General features: G+C 38.6%; 5 protein-coding genes across 5 annotated transcripts; 4 read left to right on the top strand and 1 right to left on the bottom strand.

Moving 5' to 3' along the window:
- Positions 1 to 145: 145 nt before the first annotated feature.
- On the top strand, positions 146 to 773 carry BATDEDRAFT_9048 (tubulin-binding prefolding complex subunit GIM3; the record flags this gene model as incomplete). The annotated part of the gene is made up of 3 exons (XM_006675008.1): positions 146 to 244; positions 434 to 501; positions 578 to 773. Coding segments are annotated over 3 exons (363 nt in total), but the record flags the coding sequence as incomplete, so codon positions are not given.
- Positions 774 to 1087: 314 nt separating this feature from the next.
- Positions 1088 to 2454, top strand: BATDEDRAFT_85236 (uncharacterized protein; the record flags this gene model as incomplete). The annotated part of the gene is made up of 2 exons (XM_006676382.1): positions 1088 to 1102; positions 1195 to 2454. The coding sequence occupies 2 exons, from the start codon at positions 1088 to 1090 to the stop codon at positions 2452 to 2454; spliced, it is 1275 nt and encodes a 424-aa protein (XP_006676445.1).
- A 1125-nt stretch (positions 2455 to 3579) lies between these two features.
- On the top strand, positions 3580 to 4908 carry BATDEDRAFT_85237 (uncharacterized protein; the record flags this gene model as incomplete). Its single annotated transcript, XM_006676381.1, has 1 exon — positions 3580 to 4908. One exon carries the CDS (start codon positions 3580 to 3582, stop codon positions 4906 to 4908), a length of 1329 nt encoding a protein of 442 aa, XP_006676444.1.
- A 2765-nt stretch (positions 4909 to 7673) lies between these two features.
- Positions 7674 to 9916, bottom strand: BATDEDRAFT_86045 (uncharacterized protein; the record flags this gene model as incomplete). Its single annotated transcript, XM_006676109.1, has 7 exons — positions 7674 to 7778; positions 7857 to 8165; positions 8311 to 8616; positions 8742 to 9107; positions 9200 to 9469; positions 9613 to 9812; positions 9889 to 9916. The coding sequence occupies 7 exons, from the start codon at positions 9914 to 9916 to the stop codon at positions 7674 to 7676; spliced, it is 1584 nt and encodes a 527-aa protein (XP_006676172.1).
- Positions 9917 to 11946: 2030 nt separating this feature from the next.
- Positions 11947 to 15592, top strand: BATDEDRAFT_34316 (uncharacterized protein). Its single transcript, XM_006675761.1, has 3 exons — positions 11947 to 11992; positions 12364 to 12795; positions 13305 to 15592. Exons 2-3 carry the CDS (start codon positions 12423 to 12425, stop codon positions 15302 to 15304), a joined length of 2373 nt encoding a protein of 790 aa, XP_006675824.1. The 5' UTR covers positions 11947 to 11992; positions 12364 to 12422; the 3' UTR covers positions 15305 to 15592.
- The last annotated feature ends 3985 nt before the right edge of the window (positions 15593 to 19577 follow it).

The raw sequence follows: 19577 nt of genomic DNA, 5'->3' as shown, positions 1-19577 counted from the left end.
TCAACATTCATGTCTACAATAAAGCTGGTAAATACTGCCATCTATTCAACACTGGCTTCTTGCAGCCCATTAGCTCAACTTTATGTGCACTCATTCATCATTTCTCTCTATTCTTATTGAATAGGTCAAGGCTGAGGACGAAACTGACGTCGAGGTAACATGGGAGGACCAGCGAAACATCAATATGTTTTCCAAATTGAACACTCGTCTTGAATCTGTCGAAGAAGCCTACGAGGATAAAAAGGTTAGTGTTGCAATTGGTTGAGACTCATTGTAGTGATTAGAAAGATGCGATGCTGCATTCTTCTAGACTTTATTTCTACCTCCGACATTTGACTTGTAGCTCGTTTGACTCCATAATGTACAGCTGAAATGCTGTTACATCTATCGATCGAATTTAACATTGCTAGTATTACATCTACCATTTGGTTAGCGAGAGAAGGAATATCTAGATGACTTGACAAATGAATTGGAACTGGCAGATGAAGATGAGCCTGTCAAGTAAGACTCGTGCTCATACTATAACAGGAATATCGGATAGATCTTTATATTCCAGCTGAAAACTTGAACTGTTTAGGTACAAGATTGGTGATGCCTACATCTCTCTTTCTCTTACAGACGCACAATCTCGTATCGAATCTGAGCAGACTGTACTTGATCAAGAGCTAAAAACATTGGGTGCCAACGTGGGCAGTATTCAATCTGAAATGATAAAGCTTAAGGCTCTCTTGTATGCAAAGTTTGGTAAATCGATCAATCTCGACAAGGATTAGTACCTATATGCGATAAATGAAGTAAACTTTTTGCATATACATATGCAACCCTATTATAGCAACCTTTAATATGTTATCAAGTTTCATTATACGGATTTGAGCAAACAAGGCAGATTTAGAAACCAAGCGGTTGTCTTATTCACAATGCATATATTGATTTTGGTGTGGTTGGATGAACAAAGAATTCAATTGCATTTTATGTATTGGCTAATATTCAAACGCATCGGATCTCACTTGATATTATACATCACAAGAGCAATATTCTATTCAACTCAGACTCGAGCCTTTTCTAAACTTTTCTCGCGTCCCTCAGCATGAATCTGGCCCAGGTTTGTCATCTAGGATAGTTTATCGATGCAGTCAGTATATTCATATAGAAACAAAAGTACTTACTTTTAATACTTGAACTGATTTAAAACAGCTATCCCAATATGTTACGCAGCAAGTAGAGGACCACAAGGAACAACTCCCTCACATCACACTACAAATATGTAACTCGTTTATTGAACAAATGATAAAAACACTCAAAAGTTGCCATCTAGTAAAAAACTTGTCCAGGTCCACTGTCCGAAAGACTTTGTACACGGCCAAACTTCCCTGGTCATCGCATGAGCATAATATTATTGACTTGTGTTTTCCAGCACATATAGGACCGTTGGGTGTAGATTCTTTTGTTCCTTGGCGTGTTCATGACCAAACTATTTCGAATGAATGTGCATCCAAATTGTCCATGTTGCGTATTATGCCTGCTGCAGCGGAGCCAGTGGTGATGCCAGTGAAAAGCTACAATAGTTTGACATCACTTGCCTCATCTCCAGTAGCTGCATCTCCTGCATACGCATATGCCAAACCATCTGATTGCTTCAAAGAAACTCGCGAGCATTTAAAAACGGATACTTTTGATGTACTACACATTCGCATTATAATACAGTCCAAGAAAGATTACAACTTCCTTCAAGAGAAATATGAGGCTCAGCATGATCTGTTTCTTGTTGGATTTGCAGGATTATTGAATCATTGGATTCAGAATGAATCTATAGATTGGGAAAGTCCTTTTAATGCAACCAAGCTCTCCAGCCAGCAGCATTACAAGATACTCCCCGAAAATGTCAAAATATCTGTTTCTGAAACTCCCACAACTACGAGATTGGAACATGATGATGAGTTGAAAACACTGAAAATGTGGAGGCAAACAAAACATACAGTACAGTCGTCAGATCTAAACATATTGATTGTGCATGACCAACTAGCACAAAGCATCAGCAATAATGAATCTGACATCAACCAAAACAAGCCTGATACACTTTTTTCTACCATTCAATCCTTTTATTCATGTATTTTACATTTTGTGCAACCACGTTTATATCCTCGACCCATTTTAAGCAACCATGACATGGCTCAGCAATTTAAACTATTGGATTCGGATACGGGTTGTGAGCTACACGACTCGGTTGTGAACATGGTTGACGAACTACAGTACATTACAAGTATGGATTCGATGAATCTGGATCATCGTATCATGTATCTGTGGGGATCAGATGATGCTGGTCGCGCTTTTGTGATTCATCATGCATGCCAGCTTGCAGGTGTTGTTGTACTCCAATCTCCTATATTGCTTGCCAAAATTCACTCTGAAATTTGTTTACAGATTATCAAAGTAGCTAATCAGGTTTGTTTATGACTATTCTATCTGACTCACCAATATTCATAAATGACAAATTGATCATCTAATGGCTGGCTGATGTACTTTACAGATTCCATGGATGTGGTGTAGTATATATATTGAAATTACACACGTTGAAACTCGGATACAAATCGATGAGTTGTATTCACATGTTTCTAAACTAATTCAGAAAGCACCCAATGTCATTATTATCTTATCGGGAAAATATTCAAATCATGTATTGTCTACAAACTCGAATCTATCCTGCATGGTTCAAAAACATGCACTTTATGTTCCATTTCCACATTTCATGCAAAAGCAAATGTGCATTCAAACACAATTGTCAAAATGTGCTGACCAGTCAAGCATGATCTCTATTGTGAATGAAGCTATGGACATGTTTCAAAACATATCCACTGTTACCTTGATAGATGTGATACGCAGATGGTATAATCCGACCCATAAAACACTATTTCGATTTGTGGAGCTGCTGACACAAACACAGGATCAAATAGATACGCTTCAACAGGGACATCTCAAAAGAATCGCCAAAGTGCGTCCATTTATATGCATTTCCTCAGATAAATGGCATTCTCAAATCTTTTCAAAAACTCCAATTCGCAACACTAGCTCAGAAACCAATTTCACTGTGTCATACTATGTGGAATTGGCCAAAAATACAATTCAGGTACAAACCTTTTGCATAGTATCACTGTCCATGATATGTGCAACCAGTGGGTACGTTTTGGTAAGCGATTATGCCCAAAGAATCAAAATTTGCTTTGGTGGACACAATAACATGGACTACACATTTACAAACAATACATCATGCAATTCAATTTATAGAAGCAGCATCTCAGGGCAATCCAGACCATTATATTTTCAGCAAACATGTCTCGATCACTACTTGTAATTGATCTTGACTCGATTCTTTGCAATGAAACGGTAAATTCCAATTCGAGCTATATCAACCACGAGTTGATGGCTGCCCTGTGTGTAGAACTTGCTTTAAATATGATTCATGGGACGCACCATGCAAGTGCGTGCGTGTTCATAGCAACAAAACAAGCTAGTCGTGATATGATTTCTACTTTTACCAGAAACTCGCCACATCAGTCTACACTCGAATAAATAGTTGAAAAAATGAATGTCCAGAATACCCTTCATATTTTAGTTATAGATGAAGTGGGTACAAGTACTGTATACAAACCAGTAACATATACTGATTTTGTGGATGTAGAAGCAGATAAAGTATCCATCATTCTCATTACGAGCAAAGGAGCTGCATCTGAACTGGACAAACAAAGATGCTTGGAAGTAGTCGAGTTGGAGCGTCCAACTACTGACGGCATGGTGGAGATATGGGCAGAAAGACTTGACAAAAAGCATCGTATTGATCTAGTTTATACTAAACAGGAAGATATTATTCTTCGTGCAGCCCATATTCGCAAGATGCTCGGCCATTCGACTGGGTTTCTTCGCGATAACGCAATCTTATTTCGTGACAAATTTGCCATGAAAGAAATGGCAAGTACTCACGACTTCCCCGTTCCAGAGTTTAAAAGAGTATATTCTCCAGCAGACATCATCATGTTCACCAACTCATACGGGCTGCCCATTATTGTCAAACCCACTCTTGGTTCAGCCTCGGCAGGCATGCGTGTCATTCACACTCGACAAGATCTTGAAACTTACCTTGAAAAAGAGTTTTATGAGCGTATCGATGACAAGGGAAAGGTCATGGACTACTCTGGCGATCTTATTGTTGAGAAATTCCTGGCTGGTTGTCGGATGTATCACGTCAATGGTTATGCAAAACAAGGCAAATTGGAGCAAGTCTGGCCTTTCGAGTACATCAACACCAATTTTGAATTTACAATGGGCAAAGCATACGGTAATGTTTTCATTCCACAAACTGATCCAAGATGGAAGAAACTGGTCGAGTCTACACAAAAACTCCTTAATATTTTACCTTGTCCACAGCATCTCATGTTTCATCTCGAGTTATTTGAACACGTTTCACAGACTGGAGAGATCGAGTTTGTATTGTGTGAGATTGCTGCAAGAAGACCTGGTGGAAGTATTGCACTTTTGATTGACTTGGCTCTTGGTGGCGGCGGATTCTTTCCCGAAATCGAGTTTCGTTTAAGCAACGGTCTTGAACCGCGCGATCATGGATTAAAACCCATTGATCCAATTCAAGCTCTGGGTGATCTTATGATTCCAAAACAAATAGGCAAAATCGTTGCATTACCCGATCCTGCCGCATGTCCTGTTTCTGGACTAAAGTGTCATGTGCTAGCAAAGGTCGGATCCGTGTATACTGGATTTGACATTGGTAGTTTGAATACTGGTATACGGCTTGTTACTGATCACTCGTTTACATCTACACAAGATGTTCAAAATGCTTTGACAGCTGGACATGCATGGGCTCAAATAAATACAAAGTTGGAGAATGTTTTATCCGCCTGATTATAGGCACCATTCGAAAATAGTATTGAAACTTTAATATTTATTTATGAAGAAAATCAGTTTATGCAGAAATTTTTTGATCAATGGCCGACGCTATTCTAAATCTGTTAAACGTTATCCATCATCTGAATATCAGTCATCAAATTTGGTTAATTACGAGAGAAAAGATCTAATATGGGAAACATTTGATGACTAAGTAGAAGTTTTTAATATAGGCGGAAGAAGTCCATTTTTTTCAAAATCGGCCGTCATTTCATTAGGAGTTTGAGAAACTAGATTCAATCAAGCATATAAAGCATCGAATGAGTTTGCGAAATTTGAAAGGATAGACAAAAATAATGCCAATTGAACAGATCAATGCAAAAAATAAAGATTATAGACCTACCTGACTGAACAGCACTAGGTTTGCTAGCAGGCTTGATGGCAATGATCTTGATGTTTGACGTTTTCTGTGGCTTGAACTTTGTAGCCTTTCTAAGCGTGTTGATTTCGCTGCAAGTTTCAAAAGAGTTAGCAACCACAATTAGACAAGGATTAAGCAACTGGCCATGTTTTGATCAACTTACGCAATTAGTTCTTGATTAGCAGCCATAGTGTGTACATTTTCTGTTCGGAATGAAACTGTATTAGAATCCACGGTCGTTCGCAGTCGATTGATGCGCTCCTTGAGCTTATTATGTTGATCCAAATACTCTTGTTTTACAGTATTATCAATATCAATTCCAGTCAAACCAGTATCATTCTTACAAAACTTGTTGTATAGCGTGTGAACCATACTCTGCCACAATATAAAATTCTGATTAGAGCTGACTAACTTGGAATGTGAAAATAACAGTTTGAAATACCTTGAGAACATCAGTATCTTGAAAGTATTGCACAGCATCTTGAAGATCAGTTTTGAACATTTTAATATGTCTTAATACCGTGTGGCATTTGTGATGCTCGCGAACATATTGCTTTTTTGTTTCTTCTAGTTTTACTTGGTTTAATGTAATTTGCTCCTCCAAATTATTCTGTTCCTTATTCAAAACTTTGAGATCACCATTGATTTCCTACATTAAATAAAATAGACTGATATTTAGTAGTCTAGTCCAACAACCATCAAATGTTTGAAATATATGGTACCTGGATTTGTCGCGACATGATGGCAATGTGATTCTCGCGTGGCTCAACTTGCTCCTTGAGTTCCTTGATACGGAAATCAAGCACAAACTTGTATTTTTCAAGCTCTTGGTTGCGTTTTTTAAGATCATATACCTTGCGTTCTTTGTCTTGAATATGCTCGTCACGATCTGACATCTGTATTGGATAGAATGTCAAATTCCACCAAAGTGGATTAACAATAGTATGAGCTTTTATTGTTCTTGCATGATTTACAACTAATTCCAACAACAAAATACAACTTGCCTCTTTTCTTAAAGACTGAATCTCTTTTTCCAAGACTGTAATAATGTTTTCAAGCTTTTTGACGTTATCGTGCATCCTTTGAATTTCTGCTTTGTTATCTTCAATATCTTTGTTGAGGGTATTGAATTTTTTACGCATAATTCCATTTTCACCCTTTAGACGAGCACCCTCTTCTCTTTCGGTCCTTAATCGTTTTTCGTAACGAGATGTGACAGACATCATTTCAGTATCAATGTCCTGCTGGTTTTGCAAAGTCATTTCATCAAATTCACGCTCTTGCTGTCTAATATCATCCAAAAACTATGAATTATATTGAATAGATTAAAAACATTACTCCATCTTAACCTCTGTAAACGCTTGATAGAGTATAAAGCAAGCCAACAGCTACAATTTTCCATTTAAACAAAAAGTAGTTTGAAAACTTACTCGCTGAATTTCAGATGATTTGGAGTTGAGGCGAGTCTCAGCAACACCCTGCATTTCTGAAAGTGTTTTTTGAGTAGATGACTCGAATTCACGCATTTGTTTTTGCCAATTCTCCTGCAATAAGCTTGTATGATCTTGCTGCAGCTGGTATTTTTCATACTCTTCCATCAGCTGTTGATTGTATTTTATTTCCACTTCCTTTAATATTCAAATTTCCATGACAATCAACATGTAGGTTAGAATACAGTGTAATACTTGCTGAATAGTGACATGTTTAAAAATATTACATGAAGCTCTTGCACTTGACGACTCTTGATGCTTTGCAAATACTCTTGATGCTTCACATCTTCCTTTTCTTTTTCTGTCCGAAGCATTGAAGTCGAGATTTTAAGTGCTTCGATTTCTTGAGAATACTTTTCAGTAATTTCTTTTAGCTTTTCGTTAAAATTCATGTCTTTTAGTCTAAGCTGGTATTCATGCTCCAGTTTAAGCTCATCCAGATTACGCTGTAGTTCAGCCATAAGCACTGTCTTTTCTTCCAGATCTGACTTGGTTATAAGTATCTAAATGACCAATAAAAGCTTAATACTCTCGATTTGACAATGCTTTTGACTAGATAAAAACAATAGCTTGATATATCAATTAAAGTCTACCTCGTCTGCAAACAATATAGCTTTTTCTTTCTTGAGCCCATTACGCTCATCCTTGTCTGCAATTCGAAACATATATACACATCCATCTTCTGATGTCGAAAACAAAAACTGATCATCATACGATACACGCATCTTTGTAATCGGTGCGGAATGTGCTTGATGCTCTTGGTAATCGCAATGGTCACCAAATGGAAATTTTAAAGTTCGGATGGTTCCAGTGGACGAACCTAAGAAATACTTTGTGAGGGTTGATTTTCAACTGCAATGATTATAATCACATCAAAACTTGCCTACAAACAGCATTCTTCCAGAGTTGGAAATGGCAATCTGTGAAGGAACTATATCTGATTCAAACTCTTTGGTGACTGTAGATTCAGTAATTTCCTATAAACAGTCAATATAAATATTTACTCTGCGTCAGATTTTAATTTCAGATTTTAAAATAGTCGATACACAATATACCTTGATGTATTTATCAGATCCTACAGCATATACGATTTTTCCGTTAGGAGAACACACTGCACTATTATAACTGCATGCTTTGAGAATATGCTCATGCTCGCGCTTTAACTGTCGAATGTTCCAGGTATACACTGCTCCATCTGTTCCAGCTGATACAAGAGATTGATCGTCAGGAGTCCAATACAACGATTTAACCTTTCCATTGTGTCCCTTTAGATTATCGATATTGTCATATGTCCATGTAGAAAAGATCTGAATGATATTGCCGTGTGCAGCTGCAAAGGAGTGGCCCCCATTTGAAAAGTGACACTGGTAAATTTGTATATATACAATATGACATTTGAAACAATTTAAATTGATATAACGATATATGTAGATTTTGTATAGTTGAAACAAAAATTGAAAAGTATGATCATATAGCATATCTGAACACTAGACCATGTATTCTAGTTACCTCTTTGCATGCGCGTATGCCAAATTCGCGAACTGGACGCAAATCATCCATAAGAACATTCATCAATCTCAGCTTGTCACTAAACCCAGCAAGTAAATATAACCCTGAAGGATGCAAGGCAACTGAGTGAGCTTCTTCGCTAAAGAATTTTTGAAACTCGCAAGTACCGGTCTGGTAGTTCCAAATACGAATGGATTTATCTGAACTGCATGTCACAATAAGAGGCTTTCTAATGCAAAGATCAAGACCAGTCACCGGTCCGTAATGATATGCTTCCAAAAAAACATCAAATTTAAGATCATCTGTCTATTCGATCCAGAATTGTAAAAATATAGATTATTGAGAGGTTAGAATCATTACAGGTTATATCAAATCCAAGGCTTGATAGACCATTCAAATAATATAAACTTGATAATCGAGTCAAGGCATACTTTTGCTAAATCCGATGCAGTCAGTCCGATTTTTAAAATCTGATTAGTATCCACTTCCACAAGAAGAGTTCCTTCAGAAGTAGTTGATGCCATTGCCGTAACCTTCAAGCTAGCATCAGGAAGCGGAATTTTTCGAACCAAATCAAAATTTGACCAGTCAGAAGAAGTAAAGTCGTATAGCGATACAAATCCACCGGATCCTCCAACAGCAAAGCCTTGCTTCATGCTTTGTAGAGTAGCTATGGGACTGCAATTAGAAAACGCGGTTTCTTGGACCTTTTCCTCGTTGCGGATCATGAATATATATCCCTCTTGACTTCCAATAATGATGCAATCGGTCGTCATCCAGCAATGGCACACATAGTTCTAATACAGCCATTCATATTTGATAAGTTGCCAACATTTGTCTTATTATCTCATGACTTGAAATCAATTCAATAGACTGTTGTTTTACATACATATTCTGGTAGCTTTAAAGGTAGAGGACGCAAAACACCTTCTGCATATCTATATATCGTTGCAAATCCTTGGCCGGTAACACAAAATTCAGTTCCATCAAATGGATTGATAGTCACTTGATTGACAGCTTTATCTGGCGACGGTGATGCCGAAATTACGGCAATTGGTTTTCCCTTTTCCCAAGCATAATAGTGCAAAATCCAATCTGGTGCAGATAGCTGTGCCGCTAGATATTTTGAGTCGATTGAAAAAGACAGCGATGTAAATTCCTAAAAGGCAGATGTAATCAAGAAATGGTGGAATTGGCAGTGTCAGTGCCAATCACGATATTGCTATTCAGCATAACCATTTGAATGGTGCCTATACAGTTGAACGATACTAAATTTAGACTATTTAAACTTTAAGCTATTACCTTGCCCTGAGCTGTTTCAAAAGCCACCAACTGTCTTCTTTTCCGATAATTGTGGAGGTCGTAAACATGAATGGTTGGCTGAGCAGACCTTTCAGCGACTGCAAATACATGCTTATCAGATGATACTGTCACGGCAGATATTCCATTTCCAGACTCGGATATGGGAATGAAACGCTGTGCTTTTTGTTCAATGTTGTTTACTAGTGCAATGCGATTCAAAGAGTCAGTATACAAGTGATGTTTTGGCAATATCTATTGATGCTACAGATAACATACTGATAATATTGCTTCCCGCAGGATACATGATAGTATTTTCTTCAACATAGTATATGTTGTCAGGAATATCATTCGTGATACCAAAGACATATCTGTGAGTTGAATGCACGCAGTATTCATAATGTTAGTAAAACAACCACAATACTCGATGTGGCTAATTTGGAATAAGTCCATTATTGACTACTTAATACCAATATATTCGTTAGTCTCATATTCTTAAGCATAGTCAGTGTTCATTACCCGTGCTGAACTGATGCTATTGACATTGTTACAGATATCTGTATAATATATATCCAGGTTGAAACATTGTTACGTGTCGAAAATATCCTATTTGACAAGCTAGATATTATAAAACTCAATAAACCCCTACACTCAAATATATTATATTCCATGTTGGGTAGTCGATTGACCATAGTTATCAATAGCACTAAAATATAGACATTCACTCGGAATAATTTCAGGCACACCAGACACAATCGTCTTTCAATCTATAGCTGGACTATAGCCAAGAACTCGAGGGATGAGAATGTGCAAAATAATATTTCTTGTTCTTTCAAGTAAACCATAAATGCTTTGGAAACACTGACAGCATCTCAAAAACAAAAGTTGTCCATACGTCAACCTGCACGATTGGTTTGGATTAGCGTATAAACGCTCCATCGATAGGCTACATGCTTGAGCAAACGACAATCACGACCAGTAAAGCCTGAGATCACTCATTTCGACGCAAAACGAACAAGTGGCGGTTTTCATTCTCGTACAATAGATGGGCGTGTAGATATGGAGCAGAATTGCGAGACTAAGTAGGCATGTTGATGGGCCTGAAATAAGGATCAGCAGGCACACTATTGACATCTGCAGATAACATATTACACACAAAAGGACATCTTTGAATCAAATAAACAGACTCGGTAAAACTAGCGACATTCTGAAACAAGATTGCGCAGCATGTGAGCAATATCATTACTTGTGAGATGATGGGTTTTGAACAGAATTGGCTTGAGCCAATCTACGGTTTTCTATATCATCTATACAGCAATCTTGTTCAAATGGGGTTTTCATTCTCAAGCACAAGATGAGGTTGGTGCAACTTGGAATCAGACGACAGATTCAAGATCTGATTCAACGCCCAAAGATCCAAGGATAGCCCGCATGATTGAATGAATTCTACGTGAACTCAGCCCATCTCATCAATGGAGAAAGTGTCTTCACTAACCAATTATTTTGCCTGTTCTCATGCTCTTTGACTCCAGCTGTAAAGCGACCATGTGCATAGTACTATATCTTGTATCTGATAATGGCTTGGAAACCCCAGAATCTATCTATATTCATGTCGAGTAATAACAGTATCCAAGCAAACCAAGTATTTGGGTGTGCAGTATCCCACTATATAGCCATAATAATAGTCTTTCAATCCGTAAGCACAGAATAACTAGACTTTTCAAAACCCATCATACACTGTAATACACTTGCAAACAATTACTATTGAAAACAAATGTCGATTTATGTAATGCTAATTGCAAGACCACTGTAAAGCCAGAATTTGAGTGCTCAGCACCAAAATAGTCTAGGCAAAACTCTTGATTGAACATGGATTAAGCAAGTAGGATCAAAGTCTAAAAGTGGTGTTATTGAGCTGATGATGCATATTCTTTGAACGAGGATCGAGCTAAATATGATATTACATAAGACTCGCATTATCGATCGTAACTGATAATGTAAACTGGCTTAGATACTGGATATTCAGTATAAGAAATGTAAAATCAGCAGGGGCTGAGTGGATAGCAACACAGAAAGTACTCGACAATAGACAATCTAAAATACAGGGTACATGACAGCGACTGACGAGGATAAGCATTTGGACCAACAACAAACCAGCTTGGGCACAGGGCTGAACAAGAATGTCGTTTGCGCGTGTAATAATGTTGTGATTCGGCCACTTGCAGCTCGGTCTAGAATCTGCCTTCCCTCTGTTTGTCTGACAGTCGACCATTAGCTACCTGCCAATATATTGTATTTTTAGTCTACTCTTTTGATCAACCCTTGCTATTTTTGATCATTTTGCTTCCGCTCCATTTTAAACATAAACTGTACTATACTAAAGGTAAAGTCAAACCTTGCAAAACACTACTGTCCTGACTCCATACTCGACAGATCTAGTATTGAAAGTCAACTGTTTGCTGTTTTATCCGCCCATTGAAGCTTTTCTGCACTGCCACTTTGATCACTATTGTCTGTCTGCATTATATCCAAAACGTGTCGGATCTAAAGTTGCATAATTACATTACTCGCAAAAAGGTTCCTAGTCTAGTTACTTTGTCAAACTGACTACCTCTTAAACATATATAATCTAGCATACGATTCCAAACTCTACTTTTTTTCAAAACAGTATAATCCACAAGGTTTTTCGTATAAAGCTAACCTCCATCCCGCCTAATCTGGCACTTTGTATCTCATCTTGCTCTTTTCAAAAAGCTTTATCTGCCTACTAGCCCATCAAATTTTAATCTAGTCTGCAGTTTATTCACTCTAAAATGTCAGCACAGTTCGCTTATGCTAAAAATTTGACCAAAGACCAACCTCCTCCCCAATGGCGGGGTGATATAGATACGCTGATGAAGTCGTCCATCTCATTAGTAAAAGCTGCTACTCCGCACATGGAAAACGTCCGCGCAAAAAAACCTCCTGCGTGCTATGGACGAGTCAAAAACCTCGAGTCCATGGTTCCTGCTCAATGGTGGAAGTCTGTATTTGCAGATGCCATGTATCTAAAAACAGACGGCGATGTGGTAGAAGATCCTGATATTACTAAAGGCGAGATTGCTTTACTGGAAGCTATGCCTGAAATCAAGCAGATTATTCTTCGAGGAAGTCAACCTGACAGTAGCGATGGCCGCATTTCTCAAGGTAAATAATACACTTTGTTTTAGTTCAATTTTGATGCTGCTATGCTAGCGGCTGGGCTGCAGACTCGGTTTAAACCAGAGTAGATTATATCTCTTGCATGCATATGCTTTCCATCTCTCAAATCACTTGATGCATGCTCAATCAATAACTAACTATATGCTTTTGAATATACTCTCACATTAATTCAAATATGACGATTTTGCAACCATCCGCAAATCCAATCGAACTGCCGATTGTGAATGCTTGGAATGTAAACCTTGGCGTAATAATTTCCATGTATTTATATTATGCTTATTGACGGACTGTGTGATTGCTTGAATTCGGTGATCAAATGATTTTATTTCTTTGCTGATTGTGCCAATTAAATCACACTTTGTCAAACCCCCTCATATCTTTTGTTTGATGTTGATACCACGGACTTGATCTCTTATTTTTTCTTGATGCATTCTATTCGCTACTCTTTTTGGAACTGGTCAACATACCTTATTTTCAACACTAAAATGCTATAGAAAAACCTGCTCGTATTCTTGACCTTTGTTGTGGTCAGGGACGTCACTCGCTTCATCTAGTCAAAGAGTATCCTCATCTTTTTGTCCATGGACACGACCAGTCCTCCTATCTTATCTCGCTTGCTCAAGAGCGTGCTTCCTTTCAAAGCGTTACTACCCAGAGCTTTTTCACCGTTGGCGACTGTCGCCAAATTCCATACTCTGAAGACACCTTTGATTTGGTACTAGTTATGGGCAATTCATTTGGCTACTTTTCCAACGAGGACGGTGATCGTGCTGTACTGGCTGAAATCAAACGTGTTCTTGCTCCTGGTGGTCGTGTTGTAGTGGATCTTACAGATGGAGAATTCATGCGCAATAATTTTGCTGAACACAGCTGGGAATGGATTGACGATACTACATTTGTGTGTCGTGAGCGTCAGCTGAGTGAGGATAGACTCCGACTTATTTCTCGTGAAATTATCACTGTGTCCAGCAAGGGTGTTGTGCGCGATCAGTTTTATCAAGAGCGTCTGTATTCCAAGACTGAGCTTCAGCAGCTTTTTGTCGAGGCTGGAATGTCTGTTGATCCTGAAGGTAAAGAGTTTGCAGACAACGGCATAGTAACCATTGGCTATGATCTCAGCAAAAGAAAGGAGGATCTGGGTATGATGGCACAGCGTATGCTGGTTACTGCCTTCAAACCCAGATCGGGTGTTTGCAGTGACTATACTGCCCTCGATCTTGACGTGGCTGTCGAAGATGATACAACTGCATCAGGATTCATTCCATCTAATGACGATGCATCTAGCATTGGAGCCAGTGCCACGACTGTTACTTCTGAAGCTCGAGAGCATCCTGTTTTGAGCGTTGATCAGCTGGCGAGAAATCTAGATGCCATTGCTATTCTTGGTGACAACGAATCCAATTTTTTACTTGAAAAGGCAATCGTTCTCATGGGGGATACGTCTATGCCGTGTGTTGGAAAGCTCGGCGACACATGGAATCAGGAGGATATTGAAACAAGAAAACAACTTGTTAAAGCACTCTATGATATTGGATATTCTGACGAGCAACTTGAAATTATCGATACTCATAAAGATCTTGTGCACACATTGTCTGAAAAGTCGGTATCGTTTGTCCTCAACTTTTGCGATGAAGGGTATCAGAATGACGCGCTCAAAGAGATGCACATTCCTGCACTTCTCGATATGGCCAACATACAATACTCTGGAGCTGGACCCAACTGTTTGACCATTTGCTATGACAAGGGACTGGTCAATAGTACTGCTAGAACCCTTGGTGTGCCTACTCCACGGGAAATGACATATCTGAGCGATGTAGCTACCTCGGCTGTTGCTGATCTCAACAAGGTTGACCAGCTGATTCGCGAGCAAATCCTATACCCTGCTTTTATTAAACCCATCAAGGGTGATAATTCTCTTGGTATTACCAGTCGCTCCATCATCCACAACAAAGCTGAGCTTGCATCTTATATGGACGAGCTTTCTGGCATCGGCATTCGCGATGTACTTGTACAAGAGTATTTGACAGGCACAGAGTACGGTATTGGAATGGTTGGAAACTCAGAAACAGGATTCCATTTTTTCCCTACACTCAAAGTTGATTACTCCAAGATAGTCGAAAAGCAGCTTGAACCAATTCTTGGATATGAATCTAAATGGGATCCTAGCAGTCCGTACTGGTCCGATATATCTTACGTTGCCGCAAATCTTAGTGCAGAGGTAGACAATGATCTTCGAAAGGCATGCGTTGTTCTCTGGAAACGATTTGGCTGTCGCGATTATGCCCGATTTGACTTTAGAAGTGATGTTGGTACTGGAGACAACAAAGACGGACTTGGCGGCACAATTAAACTGTTGGAAGTCAATCCTAATCCTGGCTGGTGTTGGGATGGTAAACTTGCTTATATGGCCAAGCTTGATGGAATTGAATACAAGGACATGCTTCGTATGATCATTCAAGTCTCTTGGACACGTATTCAGCGTTCGTTAATTTGACGTTTTCCAGTCGCACAAACACAATGAGCTTACTTTTACATATTTTACTTGCTCATTTACTGTTTTTGGACAATCTTGAAGATAAACTTGACATGATTTAAAGTACTTTAAGAAATACCTGTTGTTAGCTACTCAAACACTTGACAATTTATAACTCGCTTGCCTTTGTGGTTATAGTTTTTATTTACTGCCTTTATCATTTTGATTCATTTAGTTTTTGTTATTTCATCTGAATTGTTTTGAATCTGATTTTTATCGAGTTTACAATAAATATTGAACTACTCTTTTACACTTGTATTCACGCAAAATGGTACATTGAGTAACAATGTCAAAATACATAACAGCCAGTCTTGTGGAATGATGGGTGTGATTTACAGGGCAACATTGGATGATTGGCAACACCAAAACAGTCAAACTCAATATCTGGATTTCAACGCATATTCCAAAGCAAAATATACAATCATTGCAAGATACAAAAGTGCACCATCTTACGTGGATGCAAGTGTAGAGCAAGACAAGCTGAATCTCAGACTTGGTAATAAACATTAAACATTACTTGAATCGCATGCGTTTTCAACACAACTTCAATGTAGATTTAAAAACATCACTTATCAATGACATGCTTCATTGATATAATATCGATATAGGATTCCAACTACCATCAAATATCATACTATCGAGTTTTGTGTTTCAGCACGACTTGAAACAGATTTGCTTAAAAAACTTCCCTGGACGTTTAATTATCGATATACTGCTGGCTACTCATTCAATATTATTGCCATGACCAAGATTTTTGGCATTGGTCTTACTACTGAAAAATCCAGTACTCCTATACGTACTAGTGTTGATTCTACTACTAGAAATAGCAATAGTGTTACTAGTGTACAGCATTCGTCTGGCTCATCTGCAAAGTCTGGATTACCTCCACTAGCTCCTATCTCAAAGTCACCTTCGAATCAGGACGAACAGAAACATCCATTTTCATCTACATCATTATATTCCAGCAATATCGTCCGAGGAGCCAGCTCAAGAATGTCGTTTTTTTCAGATGGGTCTGCCAGTAACAGCAGTCTGCACGATTCTCAGCATCCTGTCAAGCCACCTGGCCAGATTGACACAGCTAAAGGTACTTGTACTGTCTTTATTAACTATTAGTTATACTTGTTGAATCAATCCATTCATGCACTCCTTTAATTATAGCCGTATTCACGTAAAATGCAGCTTGTACTTGTCTTGCAATGACCATCTATTTACCTTGAAGTAGATAATGGTTCAATATGTATTGTCTTGCTACTATAATGTGCATTTTCAATCCTTTAAAACACAGAGTTCATATGATACAATCAAACTACAGCTTTGAGTTGAAATTGTTTTTTTGGTAGTCATACACTGTACGATCACCAAATTCACAACAATCCAGATATTGGGTTCAACTGTTGTGATGTTGCCAATCAGAATGCATAAACTCATGTATTCTAATCTTGGATGCATTCGCGTTCTAGTTTAAAGAACAAAGATCCGTTTCAGGAATGCAACTGTTGGCTTTATGCAATCATTCAATCTCATGGTGATCAATTTTTATTTTTATTCCATTATTCGGTGTTTTACTCTACATTAATACGGCTGTAAATAGGATGCATTTTTTATTTTTGCTCAATTTATCAATATTGTCGACTCATTCATCTGACATTGGACTTTTATGGATATATCCACACTTTTCATACCATTGTTTATTCATAGAGCCTATGCTTGAAGATTCTGTCAAGCATTTGCAGCTGGTTAATGCTCTGGGTACAAACAATTTAGATGCTGTTCTTGCAGCAATTTTAAGATTAACTTCGGTTCCACCTGCTATTGGATCTCCGCCACCTTCCTATGGTAGTCCACTTCATCTAGTATTGTCTTTATGTCAAAAATCCATAGTAGAAAACATCATTGCCACATTCTGCATGCCTGAATCAAACGGTGCAACCAAAAGCAACTCGCTGACATGGATCAATATGCAAAATTCACCCGATGGTGAAACTCCGTTGCATATTGCTTCACGATTAGGTCGACTTGATATTAGCGACATGCTATTTCGTGTACCAAATATTGATGATACGATCAGAAATGCAAATGGAAAAACTCCAGTGGAAATGGCAAAAAATGATAAAGTGATGGAGTTGTTTGAAGGTAAGTAACATATACCACGAATGTGTATTAAAAGAAACATGGATCAACACTCTTGATGTTGTATTTAGGACATCGCACCGACTTTTGCAACTCGATCATCACTGCCATCCAATCACACCTATTGAATGGAAAATCACAGTGTGTTATAGATCTATTTATGAATAATGATAGGGCAAGATCTTATTTGGCTTTGGGGTGGATTGACATCAATGCACCCATAGATACAACTACGGATCAAAGTATTCTGCATTTTGCCGCAAAAAATGATGATCTTATCTTGATCAACTGGACGCTATCCCAGGGTGCTGACCCGAACGTTAAAGACAAAAAGGGCAAGAAACCTCTGGATGTTAGTTTTTGAAATGTTGGATTGACTGGGTTTCCATTCCAGTGTTTTACTACAAATGCGTATTTTTCAACCCGTATATATGCTAATTCGTCAATGCTTACTATTTTAGCTTTGCAAGAAAGATAAAATCAAGGATCGATTAAAAAATGGTACATATTATTACATTTCTTATCATTTACTGCCACTTGTAGTTACTTGTCCTCAATTGTACTTGTTTTATACATTTCTTAATTCCAATTGAGCTCTTGTGCGTTTTGTGTTTCTATCTATATGCTGTGGTAAACCAGCTATTTCTCAAACACCCATACAGGCTCTTAATTTATCATCCATGTCACCAACGGCGATTGGTACGGCATCTACTATACGTGGCACACAGGAAGCACCTATTCTTAAAGGAACGCTTTTTAAATGGACCAACTATACAACTGGATACAAACCACGTTATTTTGTTCTTGAAAACGGATTTTTTTCGTACTATCATACGCCTGATGAATACCCAAGCAATTGCCGTGGCTCTATTTCTACAATGACTGCAAATGTGACAATGCCAGACTCGAATGATGCGAGCAGATTTGACATTATGTCGACTGGAAATGTACGCTATTCGATCAAAGCACGAAGCCCAGCTGATGCAAAAAAATGGGTTTGGCATCTGATGGAAAGCAAACGATTTTTGATTGACATGAAGCGTACGCCCCGAAGTAGCACTACTGCCGCAAGATTAAACAATTTGACAGGCAATAACGGAATTGACAGTATGGCTCAGAATTCTTTAGATGATTTGTGGGATCGGGACAAGGATGTTTTGGAAACAGTGGAAAGCACTACCTTGGATGATCCATTACTAGACAAGGTTACATCTGCACTGGATTTAATTACCAATCAACCCACTGACAACCTCGATACTTCTGGATCTTCAGCTCGAGACAGATCTGGGACTGGTCTTGAACAAGCTTCAATATCAGGTGCAGATGAATATCATGCTTGCCTATCAACCAATGCTACGACGGAGATAGACGATCAAAACGAAATACCCAATCGACCATCCATTTTAATTAAGCCAGATCAACTTCCACTATTGGCAATCTCAGGACCTCAAGCATCAATCAACATTCACACACTAATGTATATGTTGGAAATACAGCTGGAAACTCAAGAACGTGTGGTGCAAACTCTAGTCAAGGGTTTGACTGACAAGCTACCTTTGGCTGGCTCCAAGCCTTCTGCAGACGAGGTAACGCACAATACCACAACTGCACAGTTACCCGCTCTGTTGACAGAGTCCGTCTCTCACGTTCAAGATACTGCTAGACGGATTGTTGCGTTGTATGATTCGCGCGAGCGGATGTGGTCGAGGCGATTGCGTAAAGAAATCGAAAGCAGGAGGCGATGGGAAGAAGTTGTAGCTCGTGTAGCTGGAATTGACAACAATGCAACCTCTCCAAATTTAACCGAGGCAAATCATGGCCGAGTCAATGCAGTCAATGAGACTACACCAGTAGGCGTACCATGCATTCTGCCTAATGCTTCCATGGCAACTGCACCTACTCATTTTGATCAATCTTCGCGTCGATCTGTATCGATTCAAAGTAATCACAGTGCAAGTAGACAATATGCTGATGGTAGTTACAGTAGAACATCCAACACAGCTACTGATTATCAAAACAATAGCGCTTATGCTTGCTCGGAAAATGACGACGACGAGTATAATGGAGATGTATTTTATGATGCTGAATATGATCAAAACTC

The sequence above is a fragment of the Batrachochytrium dendrobatidis genome (genome assembly GCF_000203795.2).
Source record: "Batrachochytrium dendrobatidis JAM81 unplaced genomic scaffold BATDEscaffold_1, whole genome shotgun sequence".
NCBI lineage: Eukaryota > Fungi > Chytridiomycota > Chytridiomycetes > Rhizophydiales > Batrachochytrium > Batrachochytrium dendrobatidis.
Note: the sequence above shows the minus strand (reverse complement) of the source record. Positions and strands in the feature narration are given on the sequence as shown.